Source organism: Podarcis cretensis, assembly GCF_951804945.1.
Source record: "Podarcis cretensis genome assembly, chromosome: 4".
Lineage (NCBI taxonomy): Eukaryota > Metazoa > Chordata > Lepidosauria > Squamata > Lacertidae > Podarcis > Podarcis cretensis.
The window spans coordinates 20,781,636-20,800,572 of NC_137173.1; the positions used below are offsets into that span (position 1 = coordinate 20,781,636).

An 18,937-nucleotide genomic window follows, 5' to 3' on the forward strand; every position below is an offset into this window, starting at 1 on the left:
GCGGTTCAAATCCCCGCGACGGGGTGAGCTCCTGTTGCTCAGTCCCTGCTCCTGCCAACCTAGCAGTTCGAAAGCACGTCAAAGGGCAAGTAGATAAATAGGCACCGCTCCAGCAGGAAGGTAAATGGCGTATCCGTGCGTTGCTCTGGTTCACCAGAAAGCGGCTTAGTCATGCTGGCCACATGACTCGGAAGCTGTACACTGGCTCCCTCGGCCAGTAAAGTGAGATGAGACCACAACCCCAAAGTCATCCCTGACTGGACCTAACGGTCCGGGCTCCCTTTACCTTTATTCTCTAGAATAAAAGTGGATTTTTATAATTCTACGTTTTGGCTAGTATGTCTCAAGAATCAGTAAGCCACATAGGAACAAACCAGTATTATGTCTCTGCTGTTGCATATCATTATATTTAATGTTGCATTTGCATTTGTTTACTTATTACTTCTTTCTCTTTAGGGCATTATTCACTATGGGCGTGACAACCACGAAATAGAAATTTTGCTGTTCCCAGAAGTCCTTGATTATGTATCTAGAATCGACAGAGTACTGAGTTTTCCTGGAGGGTCGCTTCTGTTAGCAGGCCAAAGTGGAGTGGGCCGTCGAACTGTTACTTCATTGGTTAGTCACATGCATGGAGCTGTTCTCATTACACCCAAAATTTCCAGAGGCTATGAAATGAAGCAGTTCAAAAATGATTTGAAACATGTAAGTTACTATATATATATATATATTGTATGTTATTCAAGCTTGCTTCTCAAAAAACTTAAATAAAGGAAGATCACTATTGAAAGATTCCATATTGGACAATCTGTTGTCTATAGGAGTTGAAACATTATGCTGTGTGCTATTTATATGTGCCAAGCTAAACTGGATGGTGCTATATATACCCTCTTAAATTATTTTAAAGTGGTCTTTATAAATGAATAGAAATTCAGGGATTTTCAGTTTCTTTTGTTTATCCATTAGCTGCCTTAGTTTGGATAAGATTTCTGGAGTAATACCATTCACCTTTTAAAAGTGTTATCTGTCCCTCCCAAACTTTTGTGTTTTGTTTCTTTCTTTCCTGAATCTTGTCTGTTCTATTTTGAGGTGTATATCTGACCATGAGGAGGACAGTATCATTAGAAATATATCAACTGTCTCAATAACTTCACATCATAAACTTATTTTTTCTTTAAAATATTTTGAATTATTTTATAACTCGTCAAATAAACCTTTGGTGATTTGTGATGTTAAACACACTAAATAAACCCAAAACTCCAGTAAAATAGTTGAGGCCAGGCACCTTTCTCTACATTTAGCCTCAAATCATATGCTTATAGCTTATGTGTTGAAATAGTCTGTGGCTCGCTGCATTTGTTTATACCATGAAAATATAAATACTATGTAATCCTGGGTTGAAGTGTGAAACAGATCTTATTTTGAGAACTTTAGTTTCAATATTTCAGATAATTTATTAGTGATGTTTCAATTCTACTGATTTGGCAGCTTGATATATCTTCCCGTAAACAATCTATTCCATTTTTCCAGGTGATGCAGCTTGCGGGAATTGAAGCTCAACATGTTGTGTTGTTGCTTGAGGACTATCAGTTTGTCCAATCCACATTTCTTGAGATGATCAACAGCTTACTATCGTCAGGTGAGATTACAATAAGAGGTCAGTGGCCTACAATAGGGCCTGATGTGATGGCTGCTGCAAATTTCAATAGGCACTGAATTCTAGTTGTGTCTTGTAAAGTACAATTGCCTTCAGACATATCACTTGTCAATAGTTCAGTGTTACAAAAATTGATCTAGGGGTTCCCCCTAGCCCCGGCTTTTGTTCTCTTCTTCCTCCTCACGTTTTTTTTGGGAAGGTTTTGCTTCCATTGTGGATTAATTGTTGTTTGTATTGTTACCTGAACCAATATGGACTGTGGTTACTCTTAAGTTAAGAACAAGCCAGAATCTTAAACAACTTTGAACTATGATTTAAGATCTTGGCTTGTTCCAGGAACTGGTTGCCATAGTTTTCTGGTAACTGTGACTGGGAAACCATGGCCAATTGGACATTTCCTGGCATCATCGTGGCTTACATAAGAGAAGAATTAAGAAGCCTGCATCCTAAAGCAAAAAGCTAGTTAGGATTTCTTGAGGAAATAGTAAATTAATTGATTATTTTATAGTGATATGGAAGAGTATTGGCTTTTCCTGTACAATTTTTTAAAATTTCAGCTAAAAAAGGAGAAAAATGTAAGATTATTGTATTTTCCTTTATCTGGTTTTAGGTTCGAATTAAAATATTTTCAAGTAAAGAAGTTATAAAACATTTATTTAATTGTTCACAAAATGGAATGCTGAAAATGATTTTAGTAATTTTAGATATTTATAAAAACCTGTTCCTGAAATAGGTGAGGTTCCTGGCTTGTACACAATAGAAGAATTAGAGCCACTCCTGTCTCCTCTGAAAGATCAAGCATCACAAGATGGATTTACAGGACCAGTTTTTAACTATTTCACTTACAGTAAGTGAATCACAGTATGTATGTATTTGTGTATGTATGTGAGTCATTACAAAGGAATCTGGGGAGAGACATGGCAATTTTACAAGTATATATGATAAAAAAATCTATTACTAAAATTTGATATGCATTAGGTTATATAAACACATAATAATTGCTGTCCTACTGGATACTTTTTCAAAACAGAATCCATGTAGCCTGGAGGTGGGTTCCAAAACTTGTTTGTCTCCAGCTTGTGGTTGTGATGTAAAAGAAGCAAGCAGGTGTACAGCCCCTAATATCATATAAAAATGTTAGGTAAAGTGTTAAACACAACGTTTATGATTTACAAATACACTGTTTACATTTTAGGAATTCAACAGAACCTTCATGTTGTGTTGATTATGGATTCTACTAATCTGAACTTCACAATAAATTGCGAAAGTAATCCTGCCCTTCATAAGAAATGTCAGGTCCTCTGGATGGAGAGTTGGTCTGAAAACAGTATGAAAAAGGTAAGCACAGAGAGAAATACTGAAGTTCCATTCAGTGTATTTAATTCCCTCTAGGATTCATTGCTGTTGCTTCTGTATTCATATATTCAGAGTTACTCAATTTTATTTAATTACTGAAATAGAAGGATAGCAGTTATTGTGAATGACAGGCTATCCAGGGAATGAGCAAGAGGACTACTATTCTATGTAGGTGTAGCCTTTACTTCATCTTAAATGGTTCTAGACTGGTTTCACTCATCATCCTTTTACCCAAAAGTAGGTGCTTACACCTACAGTGGTATCTCGGATTACATAGGCTTCAGATTACAGACTCTGCTAACCCAGAAATAGTGCTTCAGGTTAAGAACTTTGCTTCAGGAAGAGAACAAAAATCCTGCAGCGGTGCGGCGGCAGCAGTGGGAGGCCCCATTAGCTAAAGTGGTGCTTCAGGTTAAGAACAGTTTCAGGTTAAGAACGGCCCTCCGGAACCAATTAAGTACGTAACCAGAGGTACTTACATCACTGTACTTAAACCTACTTTTTCATCTCTGCATCTGCTTCTAAGGTGTGGAAGCAGTGTAACCTCGAGATTACTCTAAGTGTCCAAGCCTAATAATAATAATAATAATAATTTATTATTTATACCCTGCCCATCTGGCTGGGCTTCCCCAGCCACTCTGGGCGGCTTCCAAAAAAATTAAAATACTGTAATACATCAAACATTAAAAGCTTCCCAAAACAGGGCTGCCTTCAGATGTCTTCTAAAAGTCTGGTAGTTGTTGTTCTCTTTGACATCTGGTGGGAGGGCATTAAGAAGCCTTTTCCTTGTGCTCAGCTCCATTTTCTCAGAACTAACCACTCTAGGAGCACCCAGGATTCTTTCTTAAGCTTGGAATGGGTGGCACCCATGCAATATTTCCTTGGTAAATATCTACTTGCAATAAAAATATCCAGTGATACTATTTGTATCTTCATGTTTTCATTGTAAATTTCGTTGTCCCTGAGAGGGGGCAATGACAATAAGGATATTATTATTATTATTATTATTATTATTATTATTATTATTAATATCTTCATGTTTTAGATACCTGAAATGTTGTTTATTGAATCAGATGAAAAAGAAAAAGCTAAAACACCAAAGGAACGCAGAAAGAAGAATTCTGGTGAGATATTTGCTTATTCCATTAAGCAGTTAGAGTTACTTTCAAAACTGTTGTGTAAGTAACAAGAAACATTGAAGACATTTAGACATTAAATTATGACCCATTGTATACAAAATTAGTAGACCAATGGTATAATTTGATTTTATCAACCTTGGGTAGAATTTTAGTAGGAAAAGTGACCTGCAGAGAATAATGTATATGCAGAAGATACATAATAAACAAGATTCTAGGCAAAACGGGTAATACTAGAAACTAAAACTAGCAGCTTTAAATTTACTCTAATACTTTTAAAAGAAAATGCCTGGGATGACATTTTCTTCTCCCATGGATGATGATCCTCAAGTGGAATCTAGTTCAACCTAGTGTCTGAAAGCAAGAAACACAGATAGTTTGAGGAAGTAGCTCTCTTACGTTTCAGTTTGTTTCCTGCCTTTGTCCAGAGTAGATCCTATGAGTCTATTCAGCTATATCCAACTCAGAGTTGACCAACTGAAATTAATCAACTTTAATCTGCCACTGTGGAAGGTCATGTGGATCCAGAAATGGCCTCCACAGTCACTTACGGACTTACTGTTAAGACAGTGTTCATGGAAGACAAACTTTGCTACGAGTGATCATCAAAGAAGAATAAACCTGTAACTTTCCACTGATACCTTCAACTGAACAAATACCTCACATTCATGCCAAGTGCTGCTGGATGCAGCCTTGGCTTTATAACCCCCTCCCCCTGCATGTACAAACTTTTGTTAGAGAAATGGACGATAGACGAGTCATGTTGTAGGCCCTTTGGCTTTGCACTGTTTCTAGCCACCCACTTGCAGCTGGGTCTTTATCTAAACAGAATCCAGATGGGGCATAGGCTGCTCAAGACCTGGCTCAAGCACTTACTGCAATTTCACTCATTGTTCCAAATTACACCAGCAATCGGATACAGTTGTACCTTGGATGCCGAATGGAATCCGTTCCAGAAATCCGTTTGACTTCCAAGGCGTGGCTTCCGATTGGCTGCAGAAGGAGCTTCATGCAGCCAATCGGAAGCCCTGCCGGACGTTCGGCTTCCAAAAGAATGTTCGCAAACCGGAACACTCACTCCCGGGTTTGCGGGGTCCAGGAGCCAAAACGTTTGACTGCTAAGGTGTTTGTCAACAAAGGTACGACTGCACTAACATTTGTTTGCTATCAGTTTCCATTGCCCTATAAGGTCTCAGGCAGGGCTATAGTTGCTCATGTTGTACCCTATACAGCAGCTTGTTGAAAAGAAGCCTGGGCCTACTGGACTGGGGATTACTCTCCTCAATTGATTGGCAGATGAGAGGCACATGGAGGAACAGCTCTGATGACACAGAGGATGTAATATACCTCACTCAACCCAGGCTATTTGAGTCCCCTCAAGGTTCTTTTGAGGAGGATTGCCCAAGTTTTTCTGTCTTGCCTTGTCAAGCTGTTGACTGCATTACCACCCCATACCCCTTGGGCTTTTCAGGTTAAACACAGACATTTTGAAAAAAATAAAAGACATTGTTGTGTTATTTGTCTGTAACTTGACTTGAAGGGAACTGGCTCCTGAGGGGAGAGAAGAGCCAACTACTTCCTCAAAACTATTGTGTGTTCTGCCTTTGAGCACCAGGTGGAACTCATTCCCGCTTGAGAGCTTCAAATCATCGAAGGAGAAACACCTTTTAGATGAGAACAACAGTTCCTTTTCTGCCATGCTTCAGATAATTTGGTTTTTGGTTATAGTTGTGTTTGTATAATTTTTGCCTACATATAAATGCTGATTTTCTAAGCATGTTTCATAGGTGATTCTGAGTTCCTGAAGTCATTTTTGATGATCCATGACTCATGTAAACCCTATGGAGCTACACCCAGAAGATACTTAACTTTTCTTCATATGTATCGTGCCATCCATAATGGCAAAAGAGCAGAACTGATAAAAAGGCAAAGCCATTTGCAGGTATATAAGACATAGGTGACTTTGGATTTACATTATCTTTCCAAAACAATGTGTTTGTCTTAGATTTTTTTGTCCAAATAAGGAGGTATTGTTTCTGTATATTTCTTACTATCTAAATGACATTTCTTCACTCTCCACTTGTCAATTAGGCTGGAGTAGCTAAACTGAACGAAGCAAAAGCTCTTGTTGATGAATTGAACAGGAAAGCTGAAGAACAAAGTATATTGCTGAAAATGAAGCAAGGTGAAGCTGATGCTGCGCTCCAAGAAATTACTGTTTCTATGCAGGTAATGTGGATAAACATAAAGTTGCAAACGCATTACAGGAAGGTTGAGAATGGAGACTGTCCAGTTGATAGCATGCTGGTAAAGATGCTCAAAAAGATTAAATGAAGTAATCAACAAGGCATAGAAAGGTGGAGAAAAAGAACGCAGTTAGTAAAGAAAGGTGAATCCTCTGGAGAGAGGGGAGCAGCCCCTTCAGTGCTGGCTTTTAAATGAGCCTTGAAAACCCGTTTATTCCAAGCTGCTTTTAATGATGGTGCTGTTTTGAATTTTTTAAAGGCTTATATTGCTGGTTTTAAACATGTTGATTGTAAATTACTCCCTTTAATTTCATAAGAGTACTCTGCTGCTTTTTGCAGTGTTTTAACTGCTGGTTTAATTTTCTTGTATATTTGACAAGTGTTTAATGGAAGCTGCACTGAGAGTGCTTTCCTTCTAAAAACAGCAGTGGACATGGGCTGGGGTGACATTGCTCACTTAACCTCCAGACAGATGAGCTACTGCTCTTATCAGGAAGGGAAAGGATGGAGATGGTGCAAACACACTGGCAAGAGTGCCAGACTGGTTTCCCAGATGTGTACGCACTGCAATGGCCTGCCTGCCTGCTCTCTTCCTCCCTGTAAGTTGTTGAGAAGTCGTTCTACCTCGATGTCCACTACTGTCGAAAAGTCTGCATGGATATCTTGAAATAAATAAAAATAAAGATAAGGTGGTAGGAAGAGAATAGCATGAAGCAGAAACTGGTAAGAGATTTCTACAGAAGCTACCATTGGCAGAGAAAAACGTTGGCAAAATTTCTTGCCATTGTCAACATTGCAAGATTTAACATGTTGGGTCCAATATAAAATTGTTCTTAGGGCTGTAGGACTTCTGAATATTAGATCTGTTATCTTGAAATATAGGAGGTTTTATATTTTGATTTTATTCTGTGAACTGCCCGGAGACCTCCAGGTATAGGGCGGTATATAAATTCAATCAATCAATCAATCATTCAATCATTCAATCAATCAGTATATGTATTTATATATAGTGTGTGTGAGAGAGAGAGTGCGCGCGCAACCTAACTGTGGGTGACTGCTGCTGTGCTATAATAAGGGCTGGGTTGAGTCTTAAGGCGAGGGGAAGCAGGGTGTTTATCTGATCCTGTGAGCCTTTGCATCAATGCACCAGAGTGATCTGTGCACTAGTACAAAATCACCATAAAGGGTAAAAGTCCTCATGTTGCAGTGCAGTATTCAAACCCAAGAAATGGGGGGGGGGGACACCTGTGGATAGCTCCTGTGGATAATACCTATTTTCTTATAGGATGCAAGTGAACAGAAATCAGAAATGGAGAAAATAAAACAAAAGATAGCGCAAGAAGTTGTAAAAATCGAAGAAAGAAAAACGATAATTGAGGATGAACTGAGAGAGGTTCAGGTAATAACAGTGGAACTTTATTGGCTTTAGATCCTGGTTTATAAAACACAAAGAACATAATGGAGCTTCCTGGAGCTTTTATTTGTGCTCCATTATTTTCTGGATGTGCAATCAAGAATGAGTTATGTATATTTTAAGGGGACAAGTACTGAAAAAGACATGCTTGAGTGCATAATGGCTTTGAATGCTGGCTAGAGTGAAAACAAAAGGATGTGAGCATCTCCATTTATTTTCATGTTAGCTTCTTAAAGCTAACTTTGGTCCCTGTGGAGATAATCTCCATGGCATGGCTGGATAGGTCATTAAATTAATGGGAGTTGGATTATTTTCTTTCTGCCAGAGCAGCAAGACTTGGAGTGATTGGAGGGGCAGGAAGTTAGGAAGAGATGAGTATTGGGGTAAGAAGCCTCTCTCAGGCTAGTATCATGTTGCTTCTCATCAGTTTTTGAGGGGGGTCTCTGCTGTCATGTGACGTCTTCTAAGTTCTCTGCCTGGAAGGCACATAGTTGTGGCTCCTCATTGACTCCTTGCTTGTCCTTTCCATTATCTTTTTTTCTTCCTCCTCTTTGCTTTCTCTTGGAACGCTCTGTCACAAGAGACTAGACAAAATAAAAAAATTCCTTCCAGTAGCACCTTAAAGACCAACTAAGTTAGTTCTTGGTATGAGCTTTCGTGTGCATGCACACTTCTTCAGATACACATGCATGCACACGAAAGCTCATACCAAGAACTAACTTAGTTGGTCTTTAAGGTGCTACTGGAAGGAATTTTTTTATTTTGTTTTGACTATGGCAGACCAACACGGCTACCTATCTGTAACAAGAGACTAGGGCCCTGCGGGACTTGACATCTTTCCGCAGGGCCTGCAAGACAGAGCTGTTCCACCAGGTCTTTGGTGAGGGCACAGCCTGACTCCCTCCTTTGGCAATCTTCATAGAACTTTAGCCTGAGTTGAATTAATTTTAATGAAATGATTCTAGAATGTTGTATTATTTTATTGTTGTTAGCTGCCCTGAGCCCGGCTTCGGCTGGGGAGGGTGGGATAATTTAATAATAATTTGATATTTATTTATTTATTTATTTATTTATTTATTGTTATTATTATTATTATTATTATTATTATTATTATTATTATTAGCCTCCTCATTTTCTAGTGTTCTGGTCCCTGTCTGGTTCTTTCCCTTTTTGGTACTTTTTATGCCCCTTAAGCTATATTGTGGAACTATGCAAATTCTGGCCCCAGCATGAACCAACAGCTTCACACCCGACAAGGAGTGAAGAAACTAGCCATGTTTGTGGCAGTGAAATGAGGAACGGAAAGAACACACTTAATAAGCAAGGGACCAAGGGGTGGGGTTGGGAGCATAGCAGAATGTGGAAAGGTTTGTTAGTGGTCACAGTGGGGAAATTGGACAGGAGAGGGAGTATTGTTTATTATTGCACCCCCTGCCCAATCCCTGCATATCCATTTTTCATAAACAGTGACCATAAGACCTACATTAATATTTCCCACTTATTGCCACCTGCTTTTAATTAAGCTTTGAGATTCTCGAGACATTGTAGCTGCAATTAAAAAGGTGAAGTTAAAGTTTTGTTAAAACTAATCAACTTTGGTAATTTCCCTATTTTTCTTGTTTTAGCCACTGGTTAATGAAGCTAAGCTAGCCGTTGGAAATATCAAACCAGAATCTCTGTCAGAAATCCGCTCCCTGCGTATGCCACCGGACATAATTAGAGATATACTAGAGGGTGTCTTACGCTTGATGGGCATCTTTGATACATCATGGGTGAGCATGAAGAGGTAATTGAAGATTTTATTTATTCATTTCATTATATATAGTCTGCCTCTCAGGACAGAAATCCTTCCAATGTTGCTTACAAGTGACGTCAACGAATACACATTAATAAAATCACAATAAAAATATTGAAACCCAAGTCATCAGGATTGGGAATAGTCCAGATCAAGCAGAATCTGATGCCTTAGCGGATGGTGTTGTAGGGTGGTGGTACTTAGCTGACCTCCCAGCAGCTGAGTTGCTGCTGCTTATGGGGACAGAGGGGTTGGGGAAGTCAGTCCAATGCAAACACATTGGCAGGAGTGCTAGACTGGCCCTGCTGGTGCATTTGCACCACACTTACCTCCCTGCCCCCTCTCCCCCCAGGAAGCAGCAGTGATTAGATATTGGGAGACCAGGTAACTGCCATCATGCTGTCTGCTGCTGCTCTGACACCTTGCCATAGCTGTCAACGTTTCCATTTCTTGCTTGCCTACCTCTCCTAGGAATAAAATCCAGGGGGAAATATCATTAAGAAAAACAACTTGGTTATATATCTTTCCCAAAGATTATGTATTTTGTTCTGAATACCAAAGAAAGACCATAGTGATACCTGTTATGAAGTGCCCATTTCTGCCTTTGTATTCAGTCATTTAATATATTTTGCAGTTTTCTTGCCAAAAGAGGTGTGAGGGAAGATATTGCAACCTTTGATGCTCGAAATATTCCAAAGGAAATCCGTGAGAGTGTGGAAGAACTTCTAGCTAAAAATAAGGGATCTTTTGATCCAAAGGTAATTTCTTTGTGTACTTAACAATTTTATGACAGTGTGCTTTTGCAACTGGTTGTTTGCTGCTTCTGCTTCAAATTGCAATCCTATACACACTTCCTTGAGACTAAATTCCATTGAACTAAGCAACACTTACTTCACAGAAGACACACATAAAATTACTCTGTAGTGTTATGCTTGACTACTCAATTTTCAATTTATTTTTAAATATATTGTAACACAGTTTGAAGCTGTAAACATTTTTGTGGTTTAGTACATTGGAAGGCAGAAAAAAAGAGCTAGTAAAAAAGAACTATAAAATGAAATAATAAATACTGATTAAATGAATTACATTTTGGAATCACTCATCATCCAACATTACAGAAATGGTGGGAAAGGGGGGAAAACTTATTTATTTTTATACATTGAAATGACAGTGCTGCTTTGTAAGTTAATCATGTTATTGGTTTAATGCAGGATACAATTTCCAGTGATTCTGTATTGCTTATTTTATGTGTGGGGATGGAAGCATTATATTTACAGTATAGAAGTGTATTTAAATAGTTAAAATGGATGCATGCCTTCTCACGATAATATGAGTATGTTTCAATATTTCAGAATGCTAAAAGGGCCAGTACTGCAGCGGCACCCTTAGCTGCATGGGTTAAAGCCAATGTTCAATATTCTTATGTCCTGGAACGAATTCAACCTCTGGAAACTGAACAGGCAGGCCTTGAAGCGTAAGTAAATGCACATTTTTTTACAGTTGGGGGGGATGCACTGGGACAACCGATCTCAGTGATCACGGGTAGGAGGAGGAGTTACGCTAAGACCAGACCATGTCATTACAGAGGAGGCAGGTTTAGTCGTTGTCTGAGGACTATCCCTGCCTCCGGGTCTGGTCCTGACCGGATGGATACTAGAATCAGCAAGGGATACCCACATGACCTGAAGGTGCTGCTGTGCAATGCCAGGTCAATGATTCATAAGACTACTGCCATCCATGACTTGATCATGGATGGAGGACTTGACCTGGCATGTGTAACAGAGACTTGGTTGGATGAAGCAGATGGGCCTGTCCTTGCCACTGCTTGTCCACCAGGTTTCTCTTACGCACAGGAACCCAGGTCATGTGGGCGGGGAGGGGGGGTTGCAGTGATTTTTAGGAAGTCATTAGTTTGCACCAGGCGTCCTATTGGGAAGACCCAGTTTTCCGAGTGCATGTTCTGGAAGTTGGGCAATAGGGGCAGTACAGGATTCCTTTTGGTGTACCGACCTCCCCGCTGCACCAAGGATTCCCTGCCCGAGCTGCTTCAGGTTGTGGCGGATGTTCTCCTGCAGACACCTAGCTTGGTCGTCCTAGGGGATTTTAACATCCATGCCGACACGACCTTACAAGGGGCTGCTCGGGACTTCGTGGAAAGCATGGCCTCCATGGGGCTGTCCCTGAATAAGTCTGGCCCAACCCATAGTCGCGGACATGCCTTGGACCTGGTGTTTACCTCTATGGATGTTGGTGATCTGACACTAAGTAAAAGCGAAACGAAAGAAGTGCCATGGTCAGATCACTTCCTGGTGCAACTGGACTTCTCTGCGACCCATCCCCTCTGCAGGGAGGTGGGACCAATTCGGATGGTCCGCCCCCGCCACTTAATGGATCCAAATGGTTTCCAGAGAGTGGTAGGGGATGCTTTATCCCATGTTGATGGCCTTTCAGCCGATTCCCTGGTGGCCCGCTGGAATGTGGAGTTAACCAGGACTATTGACTGTTTGGCTCCGAAGCGCCCTCTCCGATTGCATGGTGCCCGGACAGCCCCGTGGTTTTCCACGGATCTGAGGGCAATGAAACAATCGTTGAGACGGCTAGAGCGCCGGTGGCGGATAACTCATTCCGAATCTGACCGGACACTGGTTAGAGCTCAACGTCGAGCCTACCAAGTGGCGATAGCGACGGCGAAGAAGAATTTCTTCACCGCCTCTATTGCATCTGCAGAAAACAGCAGCAGGAGACTTTTTCAGGTGGTTCACAATTTAGTGGAACCACCTGCAACATCGGGGCCCAGTACGGGCCACATGTTCTCCTGCAATGATTTTGCAAAGTTTTTTGCAGATAAAATCGCTCAGATTCGGGAAGAAGTAGACTCCACCGTGGGAGCAGGGCTGGGGCGGGAGAGTGTTAGAGTTCTGTCTAGTCAAGTTGAGTGGGATCAATTCCAATCTGTTACCTCCGAGGATGTGGACAGGCTGCTTGGACGAGTGAAGCCAACCACCTGTCTCCTGGATCCTTGCCCATCCTGGCTTATAAAAGCTAGCCGGGAAGGACTGGGCGATGGGCTTCGTGGGGTGGTGAATGCTTCCCTCCGTGAGGGAGCCTTCTCAGACCCGCTGAAAGAGGCGGTTATTAAACCGCTTCTTAAAAAACCATCTTTAGATGCGGCCACGATGGCCAACTATCGCCCAGTTTCAAATCTTCCATTCTTGGGCAAGGTGATTGAGCGAGCGGTGGCCGAACAACTCCAGGCACGCCTGGAAGAAGTGGACCATTTGGATCCCTTCCAGTCGGGATTCAGGCCTCATCATGGGACTGAAACTGCCTTGGTCGCACTGGTTGATGATCTCCGGCGGGCTAGGGACAAAGGTGAGAGCTGTTTCCTAGTTCTGCTGGATCTCTCAGCGGCGTTTGATACCATCGACCATAACATCCTTCTGGACCGTCTTGAGGGGCTGGGAGCTAGGGGCACTGTCATACAGTGGTTCCGCTCCTTCCTCCTGGGCCTTGTTCAGAAAGTGGTGGTGGGGGATGAGTGTTCAGACCCCTGGGCTCTCACTTGTGGGGTGCCTCAGGGTTCTGTCCTCTCCCCCATGCTTTTCAACATTTACATGCAGCCGCTGGGAGAGATCATCAGGAGGTTTGGGCTGGGTGTTCATCAGTATGCGGATGATACCCAGCTCTACCTCTCTTTTAAATCAGAACCAGTGAAGGCGGTGGAGGTCCTGTGTGAGTGTCTGGAGGCGGTTGGAGGATGGATGGCGGCTAACAGATTGAGGTTGAATCCTGACAAGACAGAAGTGCTGTTTTTGGGGGACAGGAGGCGGGCAGGTGTGGAGGATTCCCTGGTCCTGAATGGGGTAACTGTGCCCCTGAAGGACCAGGTGCGCAGCCTGGGAGTCATTTTGGACTCACAACTGTCCATGGAGGCACAGGTCAAATCTGTGTCCAGGGCAGCTGTTTAACAGCTCCATCTGGTACGTAGGCTGAGACCCTATCTGCCTGTGGACTGTCTCGCCAGAGTGGTGCATGCTCTGGTTATCTCCCGCTTGGCCTATTGCAATGCGCTCTCCGTGGGGCTACCTTTGAAGGTGACTCGGAAACTACAACTAATCCAGAATGCGGCAGCTAGACTGGTGACTGGGGGCGGCCGCCGAGACCATATAACACCGGTCTTGAAAGACCTACATTGGCTCCCAGTACGTTTCCGAGCACAATTCAAAGTGTTGGTGCTGACCTTTAAAGCCCTAAACGGCCTCGGTCCAGTATACCTGAAGGAGCGTCTCCACCCCCATCATTCTGCCCGGACGCTGAGGTCTAGCGCCGAGGGCCTTCTGGCGGTTCCCTCATTGCGAGAAGTAAAGCTACAGGGAACCAGGCAGAGGGCCTTCTCGGTAGTGGCGCCCGCCCTGTGGAACACCCTTCCAGCAGATGTCAAAGCGATTAACAACTACCTGACATTCAGAAGACATCTTAAGGCAGCCCTGTTCAGGGAAGTTTTTAACGTGTGATATTTTATTGTATTTTTGCTTTCTATGGAAGCCGCCCAGAGTGGCTGGGGAGGCCCAGCCAGATGGGCGGGGTATAAATAATAAATTATTATTATTATTATTATTATTATTATTATTATTATTATTAATTCCTCGACAGTAATATGAAAGTAATATGAAACCAATGTTTGGGTTCCTGAAGTGAAGACCACGGTCACAGTTCTCTTTCCCTGGTCCTCCTGCTGCGTTAACCTGGGATCAAGGCATGGTTTAGTTTAGTTTTACATTTGAAGCATGGGACTAATCTGATGGAAGAAGAGTTTGACTCAAGTCTGAAAAATAAATTCCGCGTCCCTATGAAATAGAGTTTGGAATCAAACATGCTTTTTGCACTGTTTGTTGTCTAGTCTTGGTCTGTACCAACAGTTGTTGGCACTAGGAAAATATTTCGTTAACGTGTTAATCCAATTAGATATAATAGGTATCTCATTAGTCCAAGGCTGCAATTCTGTGCATACTGCAAGTGTCATTCTGAGACTTACTTTCAAGTAAGCTTGCATAGTGTCGTGGGCCCATTAGATCTATTGTGATCTGGCATGGTTTGAGATCCCTGGATAAGAAAGGAGAAGAAGTGGATTGGAGGCTAGTTGGTTGGGAGATTTCTTCTCCTAAAGCAGTCTTTCTCAATGATGTTGTTGAACTACAACTCCCATCACCCCTAGCTAGCAAGGCCAGAGCTCAGGGATGATGGGAGTTGTAGTCCAACAACATATGGGGACCCACAGGTTGAGAACCGCTGTGACCTAAAGCCTTTGCCCAGTCTTGTGCTAATTCTTTCTTAATTTGGGAGACTAGTCCTGCCATGGCCTTGGTCTCACCTACGTTGCCTGCATCTTTCTGGCCAACCACCTGTTAGCTTCGCTGGGGATCTTGCTGCCATGTTGAGATCTCTTAGGCCTGGTATTGCCACCGAGGTAGAGATTGATGCAGGTGGAGAAAACCAGGACTTGAGGGTTCCTTCTTGCTTACGTTTTGTCTATGTGGCATATCCCATCTGCAGCCCAAGAGATTCCCACACAGCAGGGTTAAATTCATATGCTACAGATCCCAAACATTGGAAACATCCATCTTTGAAAGATGCCTACACTTTTGCGTGTTGTGTTGATTGGTAAGGATCTCAATTATCATTCTTAATATATTTCAGTAATCTTCGGAAAACAGAAGACAGAAAAAAGAAGCTAGAAGATTTGGTTAATTCTGTTGGTGAAAGGGTTGCAGAATTAAGAGATAGGTATGTATTTTTCATCCAAACACTTTACATTTTTAATTAATTTTTAATTAATTGATTAGAACTTTTAATTATGTCCCATCTATTGGGACAAGAATACCTAAAAAATAATCTCACCAAATATATATCTCAACCAAACAAAGCAATCTATAGAAGAGGGCCTCCTGCAGGCACAATTCCATCAGGATTCCTCCAGAAGATGTAGCAATCAGGCATTTAGTGGAGTGGCACCTACTCTTTCAAATCTCTGCTGTTACATACCAGACAGGTCCTATCTTTTATCTTTTCAGCACCTGTTGAAGACTTGTTTTCCAATAGGCCTTTTAAGTGGAAATTTCTCCACCTGTCCGTATCTGTATTGGACTTAAATTATTATTATGTACATTCTTGTTGATGTTTTTTCATTGTTAAATTGCCTTGACATGTTTTACAAAAAGTGACCATTGCTATCTTTTTGAAATTAAAAAAGGCTTTATGTTGAAACGCATTCTTTTGTTCCTTAAGTCTTAACAGTTCAGTTGGTCCACAGGTTCCAGGCCAGAACAAGTGAGGCAGCTAAGCTGGAAGCAGAAGTTGCTAAAGCACAAGAGACAGTGAAAGCTGCAGAAATATTGATCAAACAACTTGATAGGGAGCATAAGAGATGGAACTCACAGGTTGGTTGCTGAAGCTTCAATAAAAATATGCCTTTTCTTCTTCAAACTAGATTCAGGCAGATAGCCGTGTTGGTCTGATGCAGTCAAAATAAAAAAAATAAAAAATTGTCCAGTAGCACCTTATAGGCCAAGTAAGTTTGTTCTGGTATAAGCTTTCGTGTGCATGCTTTTCATGTGTATCTGAAGAAGTGCACATGCACACGGAAGCTTGTACCAGAACAAACTTACTTGGTCTATAAGGTGCTACTGGACAATTTTTTATTATTTTAATTTTTATTCTGTACGGTATGACGTTCTATAGTAGAGTAATTGTGTGGTATTATTTTACTGTTGCATATTGCTTGGCATTCACCTCTTACTTTCATTTTTAGTTCTTCTGATTTTGGTTTCTTAGCAATTAATCTGGGGTTCCTTACTGTTGAATAAGCATAGCTTCATTTCACACATCCCTCTTCTAGTGAAGGCAATAGGTGCCTTCAATAGCAGGCAACATGAACAATGTATTTATTGTCTTCTGTGGGCTGTGGACCATCTCTGATGCTAGGTTTGATTGCCTTAAGTATTAAAAACTATTTAAAGGCCCTGAACTGACTTTGAGAGGCATACTTTTATTTTCCAGTTCACCTATTCCATAGAAAGGACCTCCACTTCATCTACAGTATCCAATGGTACCACTTTGGGATGTTACTTCTTGGCCTTACCTCAGTTTTGGGGCTATTTTCAAAGGTTTTGGTAGCACAGTTCTCTCATTTTACAATTACTTGGAACTTGTCTAACACAAGGTTCAGCTCACACAGTTATCTACCATGCTTTCCCCAATTCCCAGTGATGTTCTGTGCTCAGTGGAGTTTCACTAGGTAAAGGTAAAGGTAAAGGGACCCCTGACCGTTAGGTCCAGTCGTGACCGACTCTGGGGTTGCGGCGCTCATCTCACTTTATTGGCCGAGGGAGCCAGCGTAGAGCTTCCGGGTCATATGGCCAGCATGACTAAGCCGCTTCTGGCTAACCAGAGCAGCGCACGGAAACACCGTTTACCTTCCCGCTGGAGCGGTACCTATTTATCTACTTGCCCTTTGACGTGCTTTCGAACTGCTAGGTTGGCAGGAGCAGGGACAGAGCAATGGGAGCTCACCCTGTCATGGGGATTTGAACTGCCAACCTTCTGATCAGCAAGTCCTAGGCTCTGTGGTTTAACCCACAGCGCCACCCACGTCCCCTGGAGATTCACTAGAGAACATAAAAAAAATTCCTTCTATAAAAGCTTTTGCACATGATAGTGAAGAAACTATGCCTAGCCTATACTTGCCTGCAGTATTTTCACAGGCATTTAAGCTGAAGTCGTTGCATGTGAAGATGGAGTGAACGAGAAGTGCGATGGGTCCAGTATGCATTTCTACATGTTGTCTGTCTTGTGACCCTGAAAATTATTCAAGGCTGACAAAGTTACTAGTGTGGCTATATTAGTATTTAATAAGACTGCTCTACTCATGTAAAAAAATTCACTTAAGTACACAGAGAAATACAATATCGTGTTGGAAATCTATTTTCAGGTTTCAGAGATAGCAGATGAATTGAGCACACTGCCAATGAGAGCTCAACTGTCTGCTGCATTCATTACTTATCTTTCTGCTGCGCCTGAAGATCAAAGAAAAGCAAGTTTGGATTCATGGACAAAATCAGCTAATCTGGAAAGTAGGTATTGCTATATCTTTGATATGAAAATAAATAAAATATTAATCAGTATAAGGTATAATTATGTGCTATTGAAAATTGATTAGTCAGTAGTGTTGTACTGGGAAGCCAGAGTTGTAACTCCTTTACTCAAACATAGTCATACACCTCTACATCAAGGGAAGGGGGGGAGGGACTCCTGAAACCTCTTCAAATAGAACTTGAACAAAATAATATCAGCTACTCTCTGCTTAGAAACAGACAATCTGTTTTGACTTTTGTGTGCGAATTGTTCTTTACAATCCAATGAAAGCAAGTTATGTGCTCTACATAAGGGGTTGTCCCCCCAACCCGCTCTCAGTGATCAATTTATTTATTTTATTTATGAGGCCCCTTTATGAAATAACACAGAGATATGGGGAGGTAAGCACAATTTAATACGTCCTAGATGCTCATCCAAATGGTGAGAAGCCATACAAACATAAAATGCTCTAGCAAATTTAATGGAATTAAAAGAAACGTCTTCTGTTTGTTAGAATTTGATCTTAGGCGATTCCTGAGCACAGAGAGCGAGCAATTGATTTGGAAAAGTGAAGGGTTGCCCTCGGATGATCTGTCAATAGAAAATGCCCTTGTGATTTTACAGGTAAATTGTATTGCTTTTTTATTCTTTTGGAGGCACTGCCTGTGTAGCATGATAGTACTCTCGTACTGAGATAGTGTGTGCAGTGGGGAAGGCTACAACCTGGCTGTCTAGGGGGTGCAAGTGAAGAATGAGGTTGTCTGTCACTTTTTCTCCTTAGTGCAGTCTTTTAGATCATTTTCTGCCTCTACTCAATGTTGTCTGTGGAGTGGGCCCATGATCCCATGAATACTGTATTAGATTATCTAGGAAATCTTGGGCTCCTTTGCGAGGAAGGGTGGGATATAAATTTAATAAATAACAAGTAAGTAAAACAATGTCTCCCCAAGTGAACTACTAAGCATTTAAAATTTCTTTCCCTGCATTTGAAATCCTGGTAATAGTTGAATATCTAAGAAGGGATACTGCAATGTTAAATTGGGAATGCTTTACAACTGGAATTTTATCTCCTATGTTTCCCTCCCCCTTCCTGTGATACCTTTTTTTCTTTATATACTATGACGGCTGTACCCAATGCAAACATTTTCAGCTTTTCATTACTTCCTTTTAGGATGATTAATGGGGTGTTTTCATACAAATTAT

General features: G+C 41.4%; 1 protein-coding gene across 2 annotated transcripts in view; it reads left to right on the forward strand.

The window, feature by feature from the left end:
• DYNC2H1 (dynein cytoplasmic 2 heavy chain 1) overlaps positions 1 to 18,937 on the forward strand; it is a 153,275-nt gene that overhangs the window by 55,315 nt on the left and 79,023 nt on the right. For both annotated transcript variants that reach the window (XM_079973223.1, XM_079973224.1), the window contains 15 exons: positions 457 to 705; positions 1,531 to 1,639; positions 2,391 to 2,504; positions 2,853 to 2,995; positions 4,059 to 4,137; positions 5,937 to 6,091; positions 6,241 to 6,378; positions 7,681 to 7,794; positions 9,435 to 9,595; positions 10,239 to 10,362; positions 10,957 to 11,078; positions 15,302 to 15,388; positions 15,915 to 16,041; positions 17,592 to 17,733; positions 18,249 to 18,358. In XM_079973223.1, the coding sequence (XP_079829349.1) occupies positions 457 to 705; positions 1,531 to 1,639; positions 2,391 to 2,504; positions 2,853 to 2,995; positions 4,059 to 4,137; positions 5,937 to 6,091; positions 6,241 to 6,378; positions 7,681 to 7,794; positions 9,435 to 9,595; positions 10,239 to 10,362; positions 10,957 to 11,078; positions 15,302 to 15,388; positions 15,915 to 16,041; positions 17,592 to 17,733; positions 18,249 to 18,358 (1,974 nt within the window). The remainder of the gene's footprint in view (positions 1 to 456; positions 706 to 1,530; positions 1,640 to 2,390; positions 2,505 to 2,852; positions 2,996 to 4,058; positions 4,138 to 5,936; positions 6,092 to 6,240; positions 6,379 to 7,680; positions 7,795 to 9,434; positions 9,596 to 10,238; positions 10,363 to 10,956; positions 11,079 to 15,301; positions 15,389 to 15,914; positions 16,042 to 17,591; positions 17,734 to 18,248; positions 18,359 to 18,937) is intronic.